The sequence below is a fragment of the Alternaria incomplexa genome, assembly GCF_024043165.1.
Source record: "Alternaria incomplexa strain BMP 0042 chromosome Unknown scaffold_8, whole genome shotgun sequence".
NCBI lineage: Eukaryota > Fungi > Ascomycota > Dothideomycetes > Pleosporales > Pleosporaceae > Alternaria > Alternaria incomplexa.
This window is the reverse complement of record NW_026249857.1, coordinates 382945-402111: the sequence shown is the minus strand read 5'-3', so window position 1 is coordinate 402111 and position 19167 is coordinate 382945. Positions and strand designations below refer to the sequence as shown.

The 19167-nt window shown below is 53.7% G+C and overlaps 8 protein-coding genes across 8 annotated transcripts; 4 read left to right on the top strand and 4 right to left on the bottom strand.

The window, feature by feature from the left end:
• Nucleotides 1-421: 421 nt before the first annotated feature.
• Nucleotides 422-1531, bottom strand: CKB1 (casein kinase 2 regulatory subunit; the record flags this gene model as incomplete). Its single annotated transcript, XM_051435491.1, has 1 exon — nt 422-1531. The coding sequence occupies one exon, from the start codon at nt 1529-1531 to the stop codon at nt 422-424; it is 1110 nt and encodes a 369-aa protein (XP_051290349.1).
• A 639-nt stretch (nt 1532-2170) lies between these two features.
• On the bottom strand, nt 2171-4488 carry J4E90_005940 (uncharacterized protein; the record flags this gene model as incomplete). Its single annotated transcript, XM_051435490.1, has 3 exons — nt 2171-3358; nt 3404-4302; nt 4368-4488. 3 exons carry the CDS (start codon nt 4486-4488, stop codon nt 2171-2173), a joined length of 2208 nt encoding a protein of 735 aa, XP_051290348.1.
• A 285-nt stretch (nt 4489-4773) lies between these two features.
• On the bottom strand, nt 4774-10043 carry J4E90_005939 (uncharacterized protein; the record flags this gene model as incomplete). Its single annotated transcript, XM_051435489.1, has 5 exons — nt 4774-6738; nt 6787-9237; nt 9284-9372; nt 9425-9631; nt 9899-10043. The coding sequence occupies 5 exons, from the start codon at nt 10041-10043 to the stop codon at nt 4774-4776; spliced, it is 4857 nt and encodes a 1618-aa protein (XP_051290347.1).
• Nucleotides 10044-10467: 424 nt separating this feature from the next.
• SPM2 (Ubiquitin-conjugating enzyme spm2) lies at nt 10468-11092 on the top strand (the record flags this gene model as incomplete). Its single annotated transcript, XM_051435488.1, has 5 exons — nt 10468-10540; nt 10594-10673; nt 10725-10850; nt 10899-10978; nt 11032-11092. 5 exons carry the CDS (start codon nt 10468-10470, stop codon nt 11090-11092), a joined length of 420 nt encoding a protein of 139 aa, XP_051290346.1.
• Nucleotides 11093-11474: 382 nt separating this feature from the next.
• Nucleotides 11475-12428, top strand: J4E90_005937 (uncharacterized protein; the record flags this gene model as incomplete). The annotated part of the gene is made up of 3 exons (XM_051435487.1): nt 11475-11523; nt 11577-11737; nt 11787-12428. The coding sequence occupies 3 exons, from the start codon at nt 11475-11477 to the stop codon at nt 12426-12428; spliced, it is 852 nt and encodes a 283-aa protein (XP_051290345.1).
• Nucleotides 12429-12520: 92 nt separating this feature from the next.
• On the bottom strand, nt 12521-13331 carry J4E90_005936 (uncharacterized protein; the record flags this gene model as incomplete). The annotated part of the gene is made up of 3 exons (XM_051435486.1): nt 12521-13083; nt 13134-13214; nt 13265-13331. The coding sequence occupies 3 exons, from the start codon at nt 13329-13331 to the stop codon at nt 12521-12523; spliced, it is 711 nt and encodes a 236-aa protein (XP_051290344.1).
• A 175-nt stretch (nt 13332-13506) lies between these two features.
• On the top strand, nt 13507-14661 carry J4E90_005935 (uncharacterized protein; the record flags this gene model as incomplete). The annotated part of the gene is made up of 1 exon (XM_051435485.1): nt 13507-14661. The coding sequence occupies one exon, from the start codon at nt 13507-13509 to the stop codon at nt 14659-14661; it is 1155 nt and encodes a 384-aa protein (XP_051290343.1).
• An 894-nt stretch (nt 14662-15555) lies between these two features.
• On the top strand, nt 15556-19146 carry J4E90_005934 (uncharacterized protein; the record flags this gene model as incomplete). The annotated part of the gene is made up of 4 exons (XM_051435484.1): nt 15556-15587; nt 15639-16545; nt 16595-16710; nt 16755-19146. The coding sequence occupies 4 exons, from the start codon at nt 15556-15558 to the stop codon at nt 19144-19146; spliced, it is 3447 nt and encodes a 1148-aa protein (XP_051290342.1).
• Nucleotides 19147-19167: the final 21 nt, after the last annotated feature.

The following is a 19167-nucleotide window of genomic DNA, read 5'->3' as shown; positions in this document are numbered from 1 at the left end:
TCGGCATCCAAGCTCATCGACTCACATACCAAGAATCTGCTATAAAACCCCCCACTCCACCACCCTTCACACGTCTCTGAACAATACTTGAACAAGAAAAAAGAACTAACCTCGACGCAAGAGTCCCAAACCCACGATGCTCCTTTCCTTTGTAGTGTGAAAAGCGTGAAACTAGTGACGATGAAGAAAGAGAGAAAGAAAGAGGGACGTTCTTTGCAACTAAGCCAAACTCAAGTGCACATGATGCCCCCCCTCTCCATTTTGACTCGCGCCCTTTTCTCATTTGCGGGGGGTTGCAAAGGCCATAGTAATGTGTATTGTGTGTTTCCCCGCCATCTGGGCATCAGCCCTCTTCGTACCATTCACCATGTCTTATCACGGCACGCAGGGGGTCACGACTGACAAAGCGCGGCTCGGACATCTAGCCCGCCGCTGCGCCGACACCGTTCGTGTCCATGGGGCTGCCCCCTCCGGCGTTTGAGCCGTTTGTCGGCCGTCGTCGTGTGCGGATTGCCTTCTTTCTTCGGTCTACTGGCGCGCCTTTGCCGCCTTCTGCTACGTCGACCATGTTGAGGTCGTCGTCGTCGGGCCGGTCTGCGTCCTCGTCATGTTCTTCCCAGTATCTTCTCGTCTCGTCGAGCTCGGTGACGTCCGTGGGCCGCATCCGTAACCATTTCATCCGCGGCCCTGATCGTGCGCGCTCGCTGACGCGGAAGCCGTAGATGCGCGGTTCGTAGATGCTGCCTGTGCCGAGGCCGGGGGCGAGGTTGTGCGGTGCGACGCCGTTGATCGAGGTGACGTTTGAGGGTGTGGTATTCCGCGACTTGCCGTCGGTGCTTTGCGATTGTAATTGTTGTAGGGCATCGACTGTGTTTGATGCGTTGTTGCGCAGCCCGCCGCCAATGTCAAGGTCGGTAAAGGTCATGAAGAAGAGCGAGGGGAAGGTGGTGCCGAAGAAAGCTCCGTCGACGGTCTGGAAGCGCGAGTTGGGCGGGGTATATACGTCTAGGCAGGAAGGGCAGAACAGCTTGACTGTTTCGTGGCCAGGACTGTCGTTGAGGCCGACTGGCAGGACTTTGCACGAGTTGCAGTTTACGCGCGGGCAGGTGCCAAAGTGCTGGAGCTCGTACTTTTCAGCCATCTGCTGTATGCCTGGTCGCGAGGTGATGTAGCGCTGATGTATGAGGCCGTAGAGCAGCTCGGCGGAGCTCTCTATCACACTAAGATCAGAGGCTATGCGGAGATGTCTTCGGTCGCCAGCCCGTCGGTAGCCCGGTGCTCGCTCATCGCCCAGTATCTCGTCTTCCTCATCCTCTTCTTCCTCCTCGTCTTCCTCGTCCTCGTCGTCCTCCGGCTCCACGTCCAGTATCATCTCCAGAGCTTCCTTGTACATGGGCACCTGCGATTGCAGGCCCGTCAGGTTGAAATCATCCTCGATGAAGTCTTCTGACACCTCAGCGAAGTACTCGTGACCCAATAGCCCGCAGAAGGACGCGATCCACGACTCGGCCACCTGCGAAGAGGACGACATGCTGTCTGGGGTGTAAGGGCGTCGGGGCCGCTGTCTAGACGCGGCTCAGGTTATGACGCGCAGCCGCAATGCGTGCGTGGATACGAAGGGCGAGGGGTTGGAAAATGCGAATGTGGGGGTAATGGTTCGCGATCGAGACAGAAGCGAAGGGTGCCGGGGAGGAGAGCACGGTTGAGTGTGAGGGTATGTTTCTTTTGCGAAGCTGCACTTGCAGCCTTGTTATCGCATGTGAGTTGGCGTTGGGGTAGCGGACAGGGAAGGGCTCGGCGAAAGTCGTAATCCAGGTGAGGCCGGTGGGGGAGGGGTCGAGCGAGCGCAGAGCCTGATGGGAGAGCGTTAAAGTTTCTGTGCGCCGAATTTGCCTCTCTATCAGTACGGCCGATCGTCAGGCGTCACAGGTGTATGTTTGAAGCTGTGTTTTGGCAGGTGAAGATCGCAGGTTGCCCGAGCTTAGCGATTGGGTACCACGTGATCTAGCCAGGCCCTGCGAACTTGCAGGTGCTAGGTATAGTGCAGAGGAATCACGAATGTACTGATACCTACAGAATATTATTTCAAGTACGTAGTGAGTATTACAAGAGCGACGTAAGTGTCCATGATATATCAGAAGAATGGTGGCCCAATAGCTTTGCCCGGGCATCAGAACAAGTCCCTCAGTATCCTCGCCAGCTCGTCATTCTCATGTGAGAAACCATTCACAAACTCTCCATTTGAGTTGGGCAGCTCACTTCCTGCGCCCCCAAAGCCGTTGAGGTTGAAGATGCCCCCAGCAGCCTCGAACAACGTCGTCAAATCGCTAGCCATTCCATGCGGTGTATCGAGGTTAGGTCCATTACGCCCATTCGAGAACAGGGCAAGATCATCCATCGAGTGACCTGCAAGGCCCGCCATTGCGACAGCGGCGGAAGAGTGCGCATCGTGAGTGTCATCGTTGCGTATGACTAGTCCGAGACGGGGTCCAACTTCCTTGATCGTCTTGATCGTTCTCCACAAGCGTTTCGAGACGTATGAGTTCGACGAAAGACCACGGACAAGCTCAAGCGCCATGTAGAACTCGTCGCGAGACTGCTGGCTGAATTCGGCCGGCGCGTGAGCCACAGCCAGGAAGAGTACCGCTAGCGCCGATATCAGGAAGTAGTTGAACATGGTCTGCTGGCTTCTGTAAATGTCTGAAGTTTGGTTGATATATGTCAGTATACGGATGGTATCTTTGGCGACCTTGACTACGACGTGTGCAAAGTCGAGGTTCTCCATGATGGTAGTTGCGGTATGTAATACTGGGCGGTAGATGAGGATGCGCATCTGGTTGGCTCGCAGGTAGAGCACGACCTGCAGACGATGGATGACCCGTGCAGGAGGGTCAACCTGTCTACCACTATCCGGGTGGACAAACTTCAGCGTCTCCGGTATACTGCGGTGCCAGTTCAGAACCTGGAAGTCAAGAAAAGAGATATCATCCTTGTTGATCTTATCCTGGTGTCCTACATCGGCGACAGACTTCCATACTTTCGAACCGATGACAGAGTACTGGATCATGGCATTGAGATACGGCGTGGATTCGTGCGTTGATATATCCGGTTTTGGAACATTAGTGTCAATATCCGCGTCTTGCAGAGCAAAAGGCATGCCAGTGCCGAAGCTCCACCGACGGTCCAGCACGTAGATAGTCCAGAAAGTCCGGATCGCCGCCGCTTGCTCTTCAGGATCAGGGAAGAGAGCCACATAAGTGTCTCGACGATGTAAACCCAACTCCAGACAGTGTCGTGCCGCCAGGCCAATCACTCGCCATGCCATGGCTTCGTCGTCCCGAGTGAAGTGATACATAGCCTAGGTCTGTAAGCAGAGTCCAGTTACACCGAACATACTACTTACTGTCAACACCAGCAGGTTAATTCCATGGAGGCTAACAGGCTCAGACAAGGCCTTGTCAACGATCTTATGCACGTTCTCGAAGAGCCTCTCGCCGAGAGGATCCTTCCCTCCACCTTCAAGAACCAGTGTGATAGCGAGAACGAGCTTCAGTACGCTGATCTGATCGTCCACCATTGCGTCCGACCCAGGAAGAGCACCTTGCATCAATCCCGACCTAGCCGCTGCTTCTACAAAGGTAAACAGCATCTCGGCATAGCGCTGCAGTCTATCGACTTCCAAGATGGGGTACATAATACCCATCTCCTCGTGCCATACATGCACCAAGCGGATAGCCTCGTGCTTCGAGATGGACCATATGGGGTCTTTATCCGCGTGTAGGGCGCGTTTCGGCATCATAGCGTTGGGTATGGGAGGCGATGCCCTGGGTGTCGCGTCGCGGGTCAAGATGCCGTCGTCTTCGCCTTCCTCGCCAGCGTTTATGCCCATAGTCTTCAGGCTCGACCTCGCCACCCCTACATTGAATGCGTTCGACGTCGGGCCGTGGAAGCGGGGGTGCTTGCTGAAGGATTTCGATCGTGAGCGGGCGGAGGGGGGAGGCAGCATAGGCGTCTGCTGGTAGTCGGGATTGAAGGGTGTGCCGATGGAGCCGTTGCTCTGTACGTCGACCTGGGCCCGGAGCGCGCTGAGGTTTTGGAAGAGATCGTCAACCTGCTGCTGGAGAGAAGTTATATGCGTCGACATCTGCTTGAACTCGTCGCTGTCTTTGAACGAGTTGCAGCAGTTGGGAGCGTAGGCGCACTCCAGGTTGAGATTGCCGCAGCGCTGACATGGCGTCTCGCCATTGCACTTGATCTTCCTCCTTTTGCACTCATTACACGCAATGCTGATATACCTGTTGCCTGAGACGGGTAGACAGAGTCAGTGTCGGGTCACATGCCATCTCATGCACGACGGGCTTACTTACGCTTCGCGCGCTGGACGGGCGTGCCATTCTCGTGTTTCCGCTTTGCGCTACTGCCGGATTCGTTTGGCGGACTCATGGTATCGCTCGCATTATTCCTGTCTGCTGGCGATGCGGCGCTCATGGTTAATTCCGCCTGCGCGCGAGTGTTCCGCGACAAGAAGTTAATGTGTGGAGCTGTTAGATGTCTCCGGTGTCTGTGCTTTTGCGGGGATGGAAGCCCTGAAGGATCCGCTTAGCCCGAGCCGCTGTACGAAGTACGAAGGCGCTCGATCTTCTCAGGGTTTACTTTGAGCCATTACCTATTGAAAATAAGGATCTTGGTTTCATCAGACAACCAGGGCATCATATGTGCATAGTAGCTTTCAAAAAAAGGGAGAAATGCTCATTTGATGGCTTAATCTGCTTCTCAATCATCGTCTAACCCAAACTCCTCTCCAACCAGATCAGTCAGCTGCGCCAAGTGTTCAAACACCTCAGCATCCTGCCTAGCTACCCTCGTCGCTTTGAGAAGCAGCGGATACAGCCTATGCAAATGTCTCCTATGTTGTGACCTGACACCCGGAGCATCAGGTATAGCCTGCGGCTCGCTTTCCAACTGTTCCAGTTGCTCTAATACAAAGAGCAACTCGCGTCTCTGCGACTCTGGCGCCGGCATACGACCGCGAAGGGGCTGGTCTGCGATATACGTCTTGAGGGGAAGTGCGCATCTCAAGATGAGGTATGGGGCCGCTGCTTTGGCCAGCCAGATACGTTCGCGACTACTATCGTTCACGGCGACGAGATTGAAGAGCTCGGAAAGACAGACATAGCTCATATCTGGTCGCCAAGTGTAGTTCAGCTCGGCAGTCTGTCCAAGACGTGTTTTGTAAAGCTCCTCCAGTGGAGAGGTGCTAATGTCAGGTAGCTCTCCGGATAAAGGACTGTGTATCAGAGATGTGCTGAAGAGATTGCGCGCATAGCTTTGCCGGAGACTATGTGGGAGAGAAGTCGAGCCCAGTGGTAGGGTAATTAGGCTGCGAAATTGAGCGAAAGATTCAATGTCGAACTGTTCGTCCTTCTCTAGAGAGGCGGGTGCATTAGGCAACGATTGTGCACGCGTGATGCAGTGCGCAATATTGACAAGGGTGGTCCAGATATCCTGATTGGAGTTGACGTGTGGCAATACCGACTCAAGTATAGCTGTAGATGTTGTTGTAGCCTTTTGCCATAAGGTCGGTGCTCGACCCTCTCGTTGCCACACGTACTTCTCTTCAATCGGTTGCGCCAGACTGGTAAAAGCGAAAGACAGTGCATCAGTCATGTACATCTCTTTCAGCTCAACATGTTTGACGACGATGTCTTGCAGCAGCGTCATTGAGGCTTTTGAGAGTGCGACAAAGGTTGGCCCGCGCTTTTCCGGGAACTTAGCCAAGGAGGTGTACGGCAGCGTAATGAACCGGCCCAACATACGTATCAGATACGGTGGAATATCGTTGTCTTCTTCCGTTTTGACCATCCTTAAGCATTCCATCACCCGATTCTGGAGAGTGGTCATAGTGTCCAAATCCGAAGAGTAAGCGACTTCGTCCGAGTTGACAACGCAAGCTTCGAGGTTCGCGAGCATCAAAGGCAGATCCTTGTTAAGGAGCCGATCAGAGAGGCGGTAGATCGCTTTGAAAGCCTCTGCATACGCAATGAAAGCGTCTTGGTTGTCCTCTTCGTGTACCTCTTGCCAAGCGTCTGAAGAGGAAAAGTAGCTTCTCCATACCGCTGCAGTCTTGAGAAGAGGATCGGTACTCCATACCTGAGCAGTTTCGGTGGAAGAGAGAACACCTGTCATTGTGGCGAACACCGAAGCCCCTAACGCATGCGAGTGGTATTCGAAGTAGCGGTTCAGGAGTTCCAGTAGCTCTGACCATGCGTCACCAAGCTGAGACGTATCCAACTTTTCCATGTAGGTAGTGTTGAGAACGGTCAGGGTCTGAAGAACCGCCTTTGTAGTCTCATCCCATTCCTTGTGGTCGTCTTTGCGTGAAGTTTGTATCCGAATATCGTTCTGGACGTTCAAGTTGGCCTCCACCATACCGAACAGGATTGTACGAAGGCAAAGCAACCAAACTTCCGATGACAACTGATCAGAACAGTTCTCGAAGATCCGCTGTATAGTTTGGATCGCAGAGTGCCGCACCTCAATGCGTTCATCCGTTGTGATGGATGAGAGATTTAGCAGAACTTGAAGCCACAATGCCGCAGTCTTTCCTTCTCGTGAATGTGTGCTTACGGCATCTTCGACGTCGTTCTTGCCACTAGTCTGAGTAACAACCTCCACCAATGAGGAGAGATCGGTCCGTGACTGTAAGTAGTCTGACACATTCCAAAAGAAGGTGATCGCCTATAACAAATTAGACACTTATCACGCATTTAAGAAAGAATCACTCACGGTGAGAGACATGTTCAAATCCTCTCTTTGGGAGCAGAACCTGCGCAAGAGTTCTAAAAGCGTCGAGAGGCAAGCATCCGGAACAGCAGTCATGAAATCCGAGCAGACGAGATTGGCTGTCGCAAATGCCGATCGAGCAAGAGACCTTGATATAACGTCTGTAGTGGAACTTGTGGCTTGACTGTTTCCAGAGGTCTCGACGTCTTCCGGGTTTTTCTGCGCCGATGGCAATTTTTGTGTGAATACGCTCATCAAGCTCTCAATGACAGAAGTCCAGCCAGCAACTAAGGACTCGCCGCATTGCTCAATCACGCTCTTGAGTGCTTCTAGAGCTATTAGATGTACCCGTATATCAGTGTCGCTGATCGTGTCTTTGTTGACCCCATCATAATGATGGAGGTCGGTAATCTGCTTTTGCAGTGCAGCAAGTATGCGAGCCTGTATCTCTTCGCGTTGGTCGTCGGACATGGAGAGCTCGGCGATCTCCCTAACTGTCCTTGCTAAGATGTCGGCTGCCAGCAGCCTTGTAGGCGTCGCTTTTCGACTGTCAGTGGAGTAGCGTATAACTTCTCGAATCAGGATGTCCCATCCACTATCAGCGGGATCATATTGCGACAATCTGCTTTCGTTCAATGACGCCAGCTCTCCAATTTTGTTCAACGCAAATGCCGAGTCGCGAGAGTTAGCATCTGTATTGAGACCGATTCCCGATGCGCTACCGAGACGCCGATGTGAAACCTGAGGACGGCTGGAGGTAATCGGTGTTCTTTGTCCGCTCTCTGATGATGATACCCCGTTTAGCAGTGAGCAAAGCGCTTGTAGTACCTCGGAAAAGGACTCATTAGGATAGTCAACTGTACTTTCAAAGAGCCTGCGCGCAGCACTCTGGACGGCTGAGGTCTCTGCCTCTAATTTCTCTGTATTGGTATCCATGTCCGCACGGCTTCCAGATCCAGATGCGCGACTGCTGTTCTGGCTCGACAACGCCATCACTAGATCGGCTACTTGTAGCGTCTCAAAGACGATAGACCATGCTGACTGTAGCGTTGGTCCTAGTGCAATTGCAAGGTTGAGTAGAGCCCGCAGGCACAGTAAGTTGCGAGGGCCCAGCGTGGGGGCTGTAACATCGTGTGAAGGGCGCCTGTTCTTGTCGGTGGACATTGAGGAAGCTTGGCTCACAAAGCTGTCCACACTGAGCATCCCTCTCGCATTAGAGAAGATCCCAGACTTCTCATTAGTAGGAGACGAAGCGTTGGCTAGCAGCAAGTTCGATGGGACAGCTGCTTTACCCATAGTAGTGAGGAATGCATCTCGTGGCGTTGAGAGTCTGAGCAGTCCGGCAACCTGAGTAAACTTTTGTATGGCTCGGATCAGAGCCCTGTAATAGTCCGTATCAAGCGTAGCATTAAGGAATGTTGAGCAGGTTGCAAGTACTGCAGGCCAGCATTCAGTGACCAAGTTGGTCGAGGTCTGCACGTATGAGTAAGCCGGGTGATCGGTCAGATCCAGAGGATTGACTGGTATAGTCTTTTTGCGGAAAGAATGAGTCCTCGAAAGCTTTCGAGTGTTTCGATCTGGCGATGCGACATCCGTGTCGTCTTCATTCATTTCCTCGGCTTTGGTTTTCTTCCGGCTTCTGCTCTCATGATGTACAGTAAGAGGAAGAACGAATTTTGCGAGGCTTTCAGAAATGTTGGTGATACATGTCAACACCAGACTGTAGATGTACGTTTCGGGTAGTGCAGGTGGATCGGTTTTGTCGAGGTGTTCGATGCACGGAGTTTTGAGAGAACTCCATTGCATGCTGATGCCAGAAGGACGAACATGGTTGCTAGTATCGCTCACAGAACCACCTATGACGCCAGCTAATGCGCCCGCTTCAGCGACAGCTTGATCCGATACCTCTTCTTCAAAACCAGCGGCAGCTGTTGACTGCTGACCTAAGCCAATCGCGGATGGCTTTTCAGTCGCAAGGCGCACGAAAGCTGCTAGGTTGTCTCCAAATATGTTCTTTTTTCCGCTTTCCGCATCAAATAGGGCATAGATTGCTAGGAGAAGTCTAGAATCGGCGTAAATGCTGCGGAACACCTCAAGACAAAGAACTCTCTTCCATGCCTGAGAGGCCTCAGGATCGAGCATATGGTTCAAAAGACCGAGCGCAATCTCGCATTCGGAGGGAAGCGTGTCAAGATGATACCGAATGATCAGATGTAGTATCCGGATGATGCGCACAGTCACCGCAAAGGACAAACGATCGGATAGAGAGCGGATGATGAGCGGCATTAACTGCGTTCGCATAATGTAAATCTGTTCCGGATGCGTCGTCATGATCTTGTTGTGGTTTGATAGGATTGCTTCGATCAGCTCCAGCGTCGAGGCTGGCGGTAGCGAAGCAAATCGCATGAAGACTGGCTTCTCTCCAACGATGAGTGCGATGAGATCGGTAAACATCTAAACTTCGTCAGTAAAGCTACTGGCATTTAAGAAGATCACAAACCTTGTAGGCATCGTTCGCTGCCGGTCTGACTGAGACTTGGCCATCATCGCCTTTCACCTCGGTCACTGTGGGAATCTCTAAGGCTTTCTCTTTGCATTTGGTCAGCCTATAACACCTATGTCCCTTGACTCAGCATCATACCATCTTCGGACGCAACTCTGTCGAATACGACAATCACCAACTGTTGCAATGTGGCTGCAGCCGTGTTGCTGACAGCAAAGTTCTTCGCATTCTGGAGACTTGAACATATTTGCAGAACAGCGGATAATGACTCGCTGCGTATTTCCGCGGGATAGTTCTGAAGCAGTGAAGGTAGCGCCTGCAGTATCTTCAGCTGGATATCATGACCTGACAGCGTTAGCTACGTCTGAAGCATCCTGCTCGGTCTTTTTACTTGATGGTACAGATTGCTTGAACGCTTCAAGCACTTCTGTTAGCCGTTCCCGTGGCAATGCTCGCGAAACGCTGAGTCTTTGGAGACATGAAATTCCAGTAGATGCAAATTTGGCATTTTGGGTTCCGCAAGCAATCAAGAAGGGCGAGATGAAATGTGGTCGTCGCGAGAGATCTTGATTCCGTCAACACGTGCAGATCAAGTGACAGTAGGCATCTCACCAGCCGAGAGTTGGGCTTCTGAAGTATTGGAAAGCGACTTCAAGTCCTTCAAGGCCGTCTCTGCAGCATTGCGTAGCTCGGTATTCTTGCGTTTTGCATCCTGTATGAGGTTGCCTAGTTCAGCCGCCAAGATTTGAGCTGTCATTCTTTTGGTAGGAGCCGAAGCATCTGGACGGTCCTTCCAGGCAAAGGAGTGACTTGAGAGTTGGGTATTGGGTTGTTGTTCTGTCGAATCGCTAAAGGCAACGTTGTCGCGTCTGGGGCGACGGGCCAAGCGATTCACGCGTGCCAGGTGAGACCCTGGTCCACGGGTGCCTCGTCATAACCATCGACGCTAGCGGGCCCGGCAGGCATGTTTAGACAAACATCTATCCTGCTGCCACCCAGAACTTAACAATTGCGCTTGAGTCGAGTACACTGCCAGCAATCTACACTCTAGCTACATTAGCTACAAAGCTCAATCAAACTATCCACAACCGTCAACAGCTACCAATATCGCATAGCGGGGTCCATCCCACTTCCTCACGCGCCACACCTCTGTTCAGCCTTTACACATAACTACCGCTACTATGGGCGCTAAGGTTCCGCGCAACTTCCGCCTGCTGGAAGAGCTCGAGAAGGGCGAGAAGGGTCTCGGTGCTGGTATGGTAGATCTGTGGTATAGCCGTGGGTAACAGGGTACTGAGAGTTTACAGAGGCCTGTTCATACGGTCTTGATAATGGCGACGACCTGCTGATGTCCGACTGGAACGGTACCATTCTCGGCCCACCACACGTATGTGCTCCTTTTTTCCGCGTCACAATCTGCATACTGACCCCGTCGCAGAGCGTCCACGAGAACCGCATTTACAGCGTATCGATCCACTGCGGCCCTGACTACCCCGACACTCCTCCGGAGATCAAGTTCACAACCAAGATCAACCTACCCTGCGTCAACCCTCAGAACGGAAAGGTGCGATAGTCGGAGGCGTAGATGCTGGGCGCATACTGACAATATCAGGTCGATGGGTCGAAGCTGCCATGTCTGGCTCAATGGAAGCGCGATTTCACCATGGAGACGATACTGATAGAGCTCCGAAGGTTAGCACACCCATAAGCTGAAATTGATTTGCATAATACTAATTGCGCATCAGGTATATGGCGCTGCCTCAGAACAAGAAGCTTCCACAGCCACCTGAAGGCGCGATGTTCTAGAAGAACGCGCACAGCCTGCTCCAGAAAAGATCTAAGGATCAGGCATGATATGGGCATAAGATATGATGCACGAAGGAAATGAATGCGCATGGAACGGAGTTATGGTCTGCTAGCGTAGCCATACAGCCTGACAAGAGATCAGGATTATCAACAACTTATATTACTTCATTTTGCTCCTGTCTCGTTCTTTGCGGAGTCTCTGAGGAAGTTCTTACAGCAGAATATTGAAGTCAGTTAACAGCGTGGCGAATATCGAGTACCTGCATACGCGCAATGTCGTCTTTTGGAAAGAGGTGGTGCGCACGTGATATCTAACATCCCAGCCCAAATCCTTCGCGTTGCGGCGCAGGCCTCGGACCTCCACCACCGAGCCATCTCATGCATGCCCCGATTCCTCCAGCCTAAACGGTCGACACAACACCGCGTAGCAGGTTAGACACTGAGCCTTTTGGTAAATACCAATGAACCCTAACATCGTTTCTAGCAATCGCTCTTTATCGAGCCTTGCTGTCGCGATGTTCCTCCGCTCCGCTCCCAGATGACGACCGAGTCTCTTTGTTCAACGCCATTCGCAACAAGTTTCGGCGGAACAGGAAGATACAGAGCCCTTATCAATTAGGTCTGAGCTTCAAAGCTGGTTATGAGGTTGGTCTATGTTACTGCAGCTTTGAATTCATCAATTGACAATGTACAGACACTCGACCATCTCGATGCCTCCGCTACTGGCAATACAGCCAGCGCAAGCACTCTGACGCAACTGATCTCTCAATTGCCCCGCGGTCTAATACGCGCCCCTCCCATAAGACGGTACGAAAAGACGACGCTGCCAGACCCTCCCAAAGAACGGCTTGCGTGCCTTCCACCCGAGAGAGCCGTCCTCAACGTGCGACCCTATGCAAAAACCTCTGGATCCCGCCGCGTCCCTATCCTCGCCTCCGCAAACGGCGTACCCTTCCTGCGCCTCACGAAGCCGCAACCTCCAGCACTGAGTCGCGTCATCCAACAGCGACTACGGCGCAAGAACGAGCTCTTCGACACGAGGGTCCTTCTGGAAAACTGGTGGCTGCCCATATGCCAGCAGGAGGACGTGTGGGACGTACTCATAACCGCGCAATCGAAGGAGCGCGAAGATACTGTGAAATGGCAAACTGCGGTTCGTGATTCATTGAGGGCGAACCAGGAAGCACACCAGGCGGACATCAGGAAGGATATCTTGATGACGAAGAAGATGCAGAGGATCGTAGATATGGAGACTGAACTTGCGCTCAAGGAGGGACAGACGATTGTGAGGGGAAGGAAGAGGCATCCTTTACGCGTCGTCAAGCCGGAACCATGAGCACAATATACTATATTATGGCTTGCTGTATCTGCGCATCGCAAGATGGGTATATGTTCGACCTGATATACCATGCCAATGCACTGTAGTCACTATGAAGCCGCCTCAATCTTCAACTTCCCTACATCCACTCCGTCTACACCATCGTCATCGTCATCATCATCATCCACCTTGCCGACCAAGCCTCGCTGCCACAGCTCCTTACCCGTCAACTTCTTCTCTTCCTTGACAATCCTCTTCTTCTTATCCTCCAGCTCCTTCTCCTCTTCCTTCCGCCTCTTCTCATCCTCCATCTCCTTCCTAAACCTTTCTCGCCATGCGAGGAACGTCTCTCGTGTGACCGCCTCACCCTGGAACTTCTTGTTCTCTTCCTCCTCGGCTTTGGCCTTGGCGATATCGACGAGGGCTTGCTTCGCGTTTTGGCGCTCCGTTATGAGCAGCTCGGCGCTGTCTTTGAGGACGGTTACGAGGGTGAAGACCATGGCCATGCCGAGGTTCTCTTCTATCGTCTCCGTGAGCGAGTCTAGCAGGCGTTGCTTGTCTTCCTGTATGTCGAGGTATTGGTGTCGTGGCGCGTTGGGCGGTTGTGTTACGTCGAGTCGGGGGGCTTCGTCGGGGTAGTTGGGCGGGTAGGAGACATTGAGGATGATGACAGCTGGTGGACATGAGTTTAAGTCTGTCTGTAGAGATAATGCAAGCGCATACGTTGCTCTTCTTCTGTTTCAACGTCTTCGTGGCGGCCATCGTCGAGCGTTATTGCGATTCGGAACTCTGTCTCGGAAACATCTGCGGAGTGTCAGTATATAGTAAGAAGATGTTGCGCAGGAAAGCGCCACCTGTGATCTCGTCGGGAAAGATAGACTCGAGCACCTCGCGCTCTTCTTTCTGGTCTTCGATACCCATTGTGTGAAGTAGTATGGAAATCAGTACAGTGATGGCATCTGCAAGTGACGCTGAGGCTGCTCTGGTGGGGCGCGCCTTCCCCACGTTAGCTCCGTCCGACCGCCGATCTCTAGAAATTTTTGGGAATCTTGGACCGCTACATCATACATCCACAACACCACACACATCTCACATCATGGCGAAAACGAAACCTACCGATCGCAAGGCGAAGAAGAGCGCAAAGAGCGGCGCAGTAAAAGAATCGAAGAAACCGAAGGCGTCACCAGAAGAACTTTTGATTCAAGCCGCTACCTTCTTACAAACGTCACAACCCGAAGAAGCGCTGGTCGCCGCACGAAGAGCCCTCAACCTACTCCAGCCCGGCACATCGAAACCCTCCGCTGCAGCACTACCTGCACTGAACCTTCTCGGCGAGATCAACGTCGAACTGGGCGACCCAGACTCTGCGCGCGAAGCCTTCCAAGCAGCAATTGTTATCGACCCGGAAGGCGCGAACGATGGCGCTGAGAAGTTCTTATGGCTAGCACAATTAAACGAGGAGGGAGGCGCCGAGAGTGTGCGGTGGTTCGAGAAGGGCATTGAAGTGCTGAAGAGGGAGATCAGTGAGCTGGAAGGCAAGCGGGTGAAGAAGGACGAAGTCGAGGAGCTGCTGGAGGAGAAGAGACAAAAGATAGCGAACTCGCTCTGTGGTATTGCTGAAGTCTACATGACGGATCTGTCCTGGGAAGAAGACGCCGAAGCGCGATGCAACGCTGCCGTCACCGAAGCACTACTTTTCGCACCCGAAAACCCAGAACCACTACAAACGCTCGCATCGATACGCATCTCGCAGCTCAAGCCCGACGAAGCAAAATCCGCACTGACACGGAGTATGGATCTTTGGAAAGATCTCGACCCAGACAATCCCAAGGTCCCAGACTACTCAACTCGTATCAGTCTTTCTCGCCTGCTCATGGAAGCTGAGATGGAAGACGAGGCTATCGAAGTGTTGGAGCGGTTAGTGGGCGAGAACGACGGCAGTGTCGATGCTTGGTATCTGGGCGGTTGGTGCCTGCACTTGCTCGCGGGAAAGCAAAAGACCGAAGGAGAGGAAAAGGTTGCAACACCACTACTGCGTGCCAGTCGCGATTGGCTGGAGAACTGCCTCAAGCTCTACAACATGCTGGAGTGGGAGGACGAGCGGCTGAAGGAGCACGCCGATGAGATATTGAAGGAGCTCAACGACGTACTCGGTCCCTCTACCGGCGAGGAAGATGAGGACTGGGAAGACGCCGACGAAGATATGGATGATGATGACGATGACGACAATGAGAAGATGGACGGCACGTGAATGTGAAAGTATAACTTTACAGGCCGGCTTGGCCGTGTTGAGGCCGCCGGTGGTCAGCGATACGCGGCTCCGCTGTGAATGGGACCGAGATTGGGGATATCGGGCAGCATGGGCAGCAATGTTGGGATGTTACGATCGACGTAGTTCAGGCTGAGCATGCTGGGACATATCGGTGCATTATAGCACAAGCTGGATGTAGTGTAGATTTATTTGATACCCAGGGTGCGTGGATGGACAGCAGACGCGCGACCTGAGGCAGGCAGTTGGCAGCACCAGCGTGGGACGGGGCCCCTGCATGTGGGATGCCGCCGCGAACCTATGTAGGATGGGCACTAGGATGCTGTCAGCGGTGCCGTGACAGCTCCTGAATAGACGAAGCCACACGCCAATCATTCCCCGCTTTGCGAGCTACTGAGGTCGCGTCCCGCTTCGAGGTGCGAACGCGAAGCAGCGGCGCATCGGCGACGTCAACAGGACTTGTGTGTAGGACGAGTCGTCGCATGCGGAGCGAGTGCGCCAGTCGCTTGCAGGGCAGGCAGCCCATTGGCGCGCTGCGCTGAGGGTGTAACACCAAGGTGCGGTGGATGGGATGAGACATGGCCTGCGCTTGGCAGCTCTGTCGACGTCGCCGGCGCCGCCGCCAACGCCACGAATAATCAATCATGCTCGTCGAGACCAAGACCGCCCTGGGGAGTTGCCGCAAAGTCAAAGTGACGCTGCGCCATCGCCCTCGCCCGCCGACGTGGTGCCTTTAGATCCCAACCCACAAAAGTCAACGCGCCCTCGCCGGCCGTCCCTCGCGCCTGCTCCGACAGATGCTCAGCAAGCCCCACACCCGTACACATCGCATTCGACGGAGAGTGCGTCGCAAACCCTCGGCCGCCCGGGCATGCCATGATCTGGTATCTTCTCTATCCGCTGCGTGGGTGAGTCGCTGCTGCCCCATACCACGCGTCCGCCTCTAAACGCTGCTCTAGTACCACTGAACCACCACGGCTCGACACCTCGCACCCCATCCGCCGCGCGTTCCAGGCCCACGGCACTGCCACGGCCCGGCATTGGCTGCTCTCCATTGTCCTGACCATCACCGTCTCCGTCCTGCTCTGCTACCAGGCCGTCTTCCAGGCCGACAGCTCCGCCGCCGCTGCCCTCCGCAATCTCCCCAAGCATGTCTGGACATCGACCACCGAGGTCGAGGGCGAGCGCCCCGCCGATGTCGTCGTGCGCCAGGTCTGGGTCCACGGCGACTACATGAATGCAATTGCCCTGCCGGTGCTGCGCGAAGCGATGCATGTCCAGGAAGTGCTCATCAACGGCGGTTTTGACACGCGAGAGAGCGCTGCGTACGACGACCAGCACATGCTCCAGCGCGATGCCCCGGGCTGCCTCGTGGCACCCGCCGGAGAGAAGTGGGGCTGGCACTCGCCGTTGATGTACTGGGACTGCTCGCTGAGCGCGCTCGAGAAAGACGACAACCTCCTCGATACCATCAACGCCCATAATCGCATCCGCTCGGCACTCAATGTCACCCTGCGCCCGAGCACCGTCTTTGCCGGCAAGTCCTTCTCGGCCACCAAACTTCGCGCCGCGGATGCGTTGGTTATCACGCTGTTCGACCAGACCAACTCGAGCTTGGGAGATACTTGGGACTCACGGTCGCGCCTTCTGGCTGATAAGCTGGACCCAGACTGGACCATCTTCCCGCCCGACGGCCAGGTCGGGCGGAGTCGACTCTACGAGTTCCGGTTCAAGCCGATGACTTTGAACGACGACTTGTTCTTAGCAGCGTCCTACCTAGTGACCGCAGTCTATGTCATATGGAGGATGATGCAGCTGCGAGCAGTCAAGAGTTGGTTTGGTCTGCTTGTAACCATATGTGCCAAGGTATACTCACTCCCACATGCTACTACTTCCACTGCTAACCACCGGGCAGATGTCCATCTGCGTCATCGCCAGTTTCACCCTCTGTACCTATCTTGGAATTGATTTAGCGCGAATACCCCGCCCATGGTTTCCTGGAGTTGTCTTTTGTTTTGGATTGGGAAATATGTGCGTACACTGTTGCTCCTCCCCAACCTGGCTGACACAACTAGATTTCGTTTGATTAATGTCGTCCTCGAGACACCCCCGGAGATGCCCCCTCACCAGCGAATCGGGAACGCGCTCGGTGAAGTCGGACATCTATCTCTTGCCATTGCCTTCCAAAATCTGGCCCTTTTGTACCTTTGTTCCCGGCTCGTTTCACCCTGGGTAGCCGACTTTTGCGTCTTCGCTGCCGTCACCCTCGTATTCGACCTTGTTTTCCACTTGACCTTCTTTGTCGCTGTTCTCAGCGTCGACGTGCAGAGAATGGAACTTTCAGACTCACTGGACCGCGCCGATCTCCATCAAAACAACAACAAGAAAGGAACGGAGCGGCAGTCTTGGCTTGGAGCGTTGTTAGAAGGTACCCTGCCACTCAGCACGCGCTTTGCTGGCACAGTCGCGATCTGTTCCATTATTCTCGCTATTAACTGGCATTTTTTCGACAACGACGGCAAGCAATTATCCATCGATACGCTTCGCCGAAACCTCACAATGAGGAGACGGAGGCGCACCCCTGACAGCACATGGAGCCCACCACCAATCAATCAGGCTAGGACACCCGCTGATTGGCTTAGGATTCAAGATCACAATACTGCCCGGGAACTATTTGGATTCATCAAGCCGGGTGCTTCAAGCTTCATAGCCCGTATTTACGACCCCATCCTCGTGGTTGCGAAAGGGGCATACGGGCGCGACCGACCTCAGCCGCCGCTGTCTTTCACCGATGGAGTCCGCCGCTTTGCGCAAGCACATGCGTTTCCGGTAGCCTTGCTCGTCGTTACGTTTATCGCGACTGTAACATTATTTATGAACTATCTTCTCTGGACTGGGCTCCCGAAAACTTCTGAAGAGACAGAAGATGACGAAGTCACATTGTCTATCAAGACATTGCCGACGCCGCAGAATCTAGACGTTGTGCAATTGGCTTCTTGCTCGAGAGGCCATCTTGCCAGCATATCTCTTGACCGGAGCACTGCACTGTGGCTACATGGCCGCGGAGGTTATCTGCATACAACGCTGCAAACAGCAACGATGAAGCCAAAGCTCTGGCCCATATATGCTACGGCTATGGACGATGGTGGCAACATCCTTGCGATCTGTGCAGACACTGGTCAGATCGGCTTATGGGACATCCCAGCATCACGATTCCTTCTGTTTCCCAAGGTCGATATTCGTGGACAGGTGCCCGTTCTCTTTACCTTTGCCTACCTCAAGACACGTTTAGATGTCGAAAAGCTCTACCTTATCATCATCACACCAGACGGACACCTGACCAGGCTCGAAGCACGTACAGGCATCCACTATACCAGGCGCATATCAAGCAGTCCCATCGTCTGTACCACAACGTCCACCTCACTCAAGGGCGACACCAGCGTCGTGTTTGTAACTAAGCCTGGCGAAGTGCACATCCTGCCGCTTATGGAGGAGGGCAATACCATGTCCGAAGTAGTCGCCGGGCTCGACCCCGGGCCACCTCCAGGCAGCAATCCCGCGAAGATTCGATGTATAGAGGCTGTTCCTAGTCTGGGCCTCATCTTTGCACTCCGCGACGAGGAGGCTGAAATATTCGACTTCACGAGCCGAGCGCTCGTACACTCTTTCCAGATCGGCCACGTCAAGCCGCACTCCTTCAGGGTCTTGTATCCTATGCGACGGACATGTCAATGTGGAGCTCCAACAGTGAACTCGCTTGCTGTCGCATACACAGAGCAAGACACAGAGCACATGATCATGCAGAGTTTCTCCCTTGACGACAACACGTCGTCACAAATATGTCTCGGAAAAGCGCTGGACAGGGAAAAGCACGGATGCCGTGGGCTCGACCATGCAAAGGAGGCCGTACATTATGTCGAGCCTGTCGGAGTGTGGGAGGCAACGGATGCGCTCAGTGTCGTGGGGATCAGGAGGTGTTTGCAGTCACCTACGCCGTCGTCGACGACTTCGGGCACTGATGAGTCTAGTCAAAGCGTGGATCCAGTGGCGCTCGCGTCGGCGCTCAAGCAGCGAGCTCAAAACCAAGGCAGTCCGAAGGCCACCAAATCCTTAAGGGGAGTCTTTGCCAAGGGCAGTCGAAGAGGCTTCGTTGGCGACAGTGACACATGGGAGGCCTGGACACTCTCAAGCACAGGCGAGTTTCGCTCACGACCACTCGTTCCGGATGACCTGGACGGCACCGCAGAGGTCCCTTATGAAGACGAGCTTTTCGTAACAGCTCCTGGGCCAATGACTAGACTAGGGAAGCGTAGCGTGGTCGTCGGCTTTGGTAACACTGTGAAGGTCATCACATTGGGCAAAGAGTCGTTCGATGGCTTGACAAACCTCCAGAGTAACGCCATGGATATTGGCCTTGGGTCGTACAAGTGGAGGGCCCGCAGAGGCACTGGCAGGAAAGTACAGTGAGAATTTGCATATGTTCGGCGC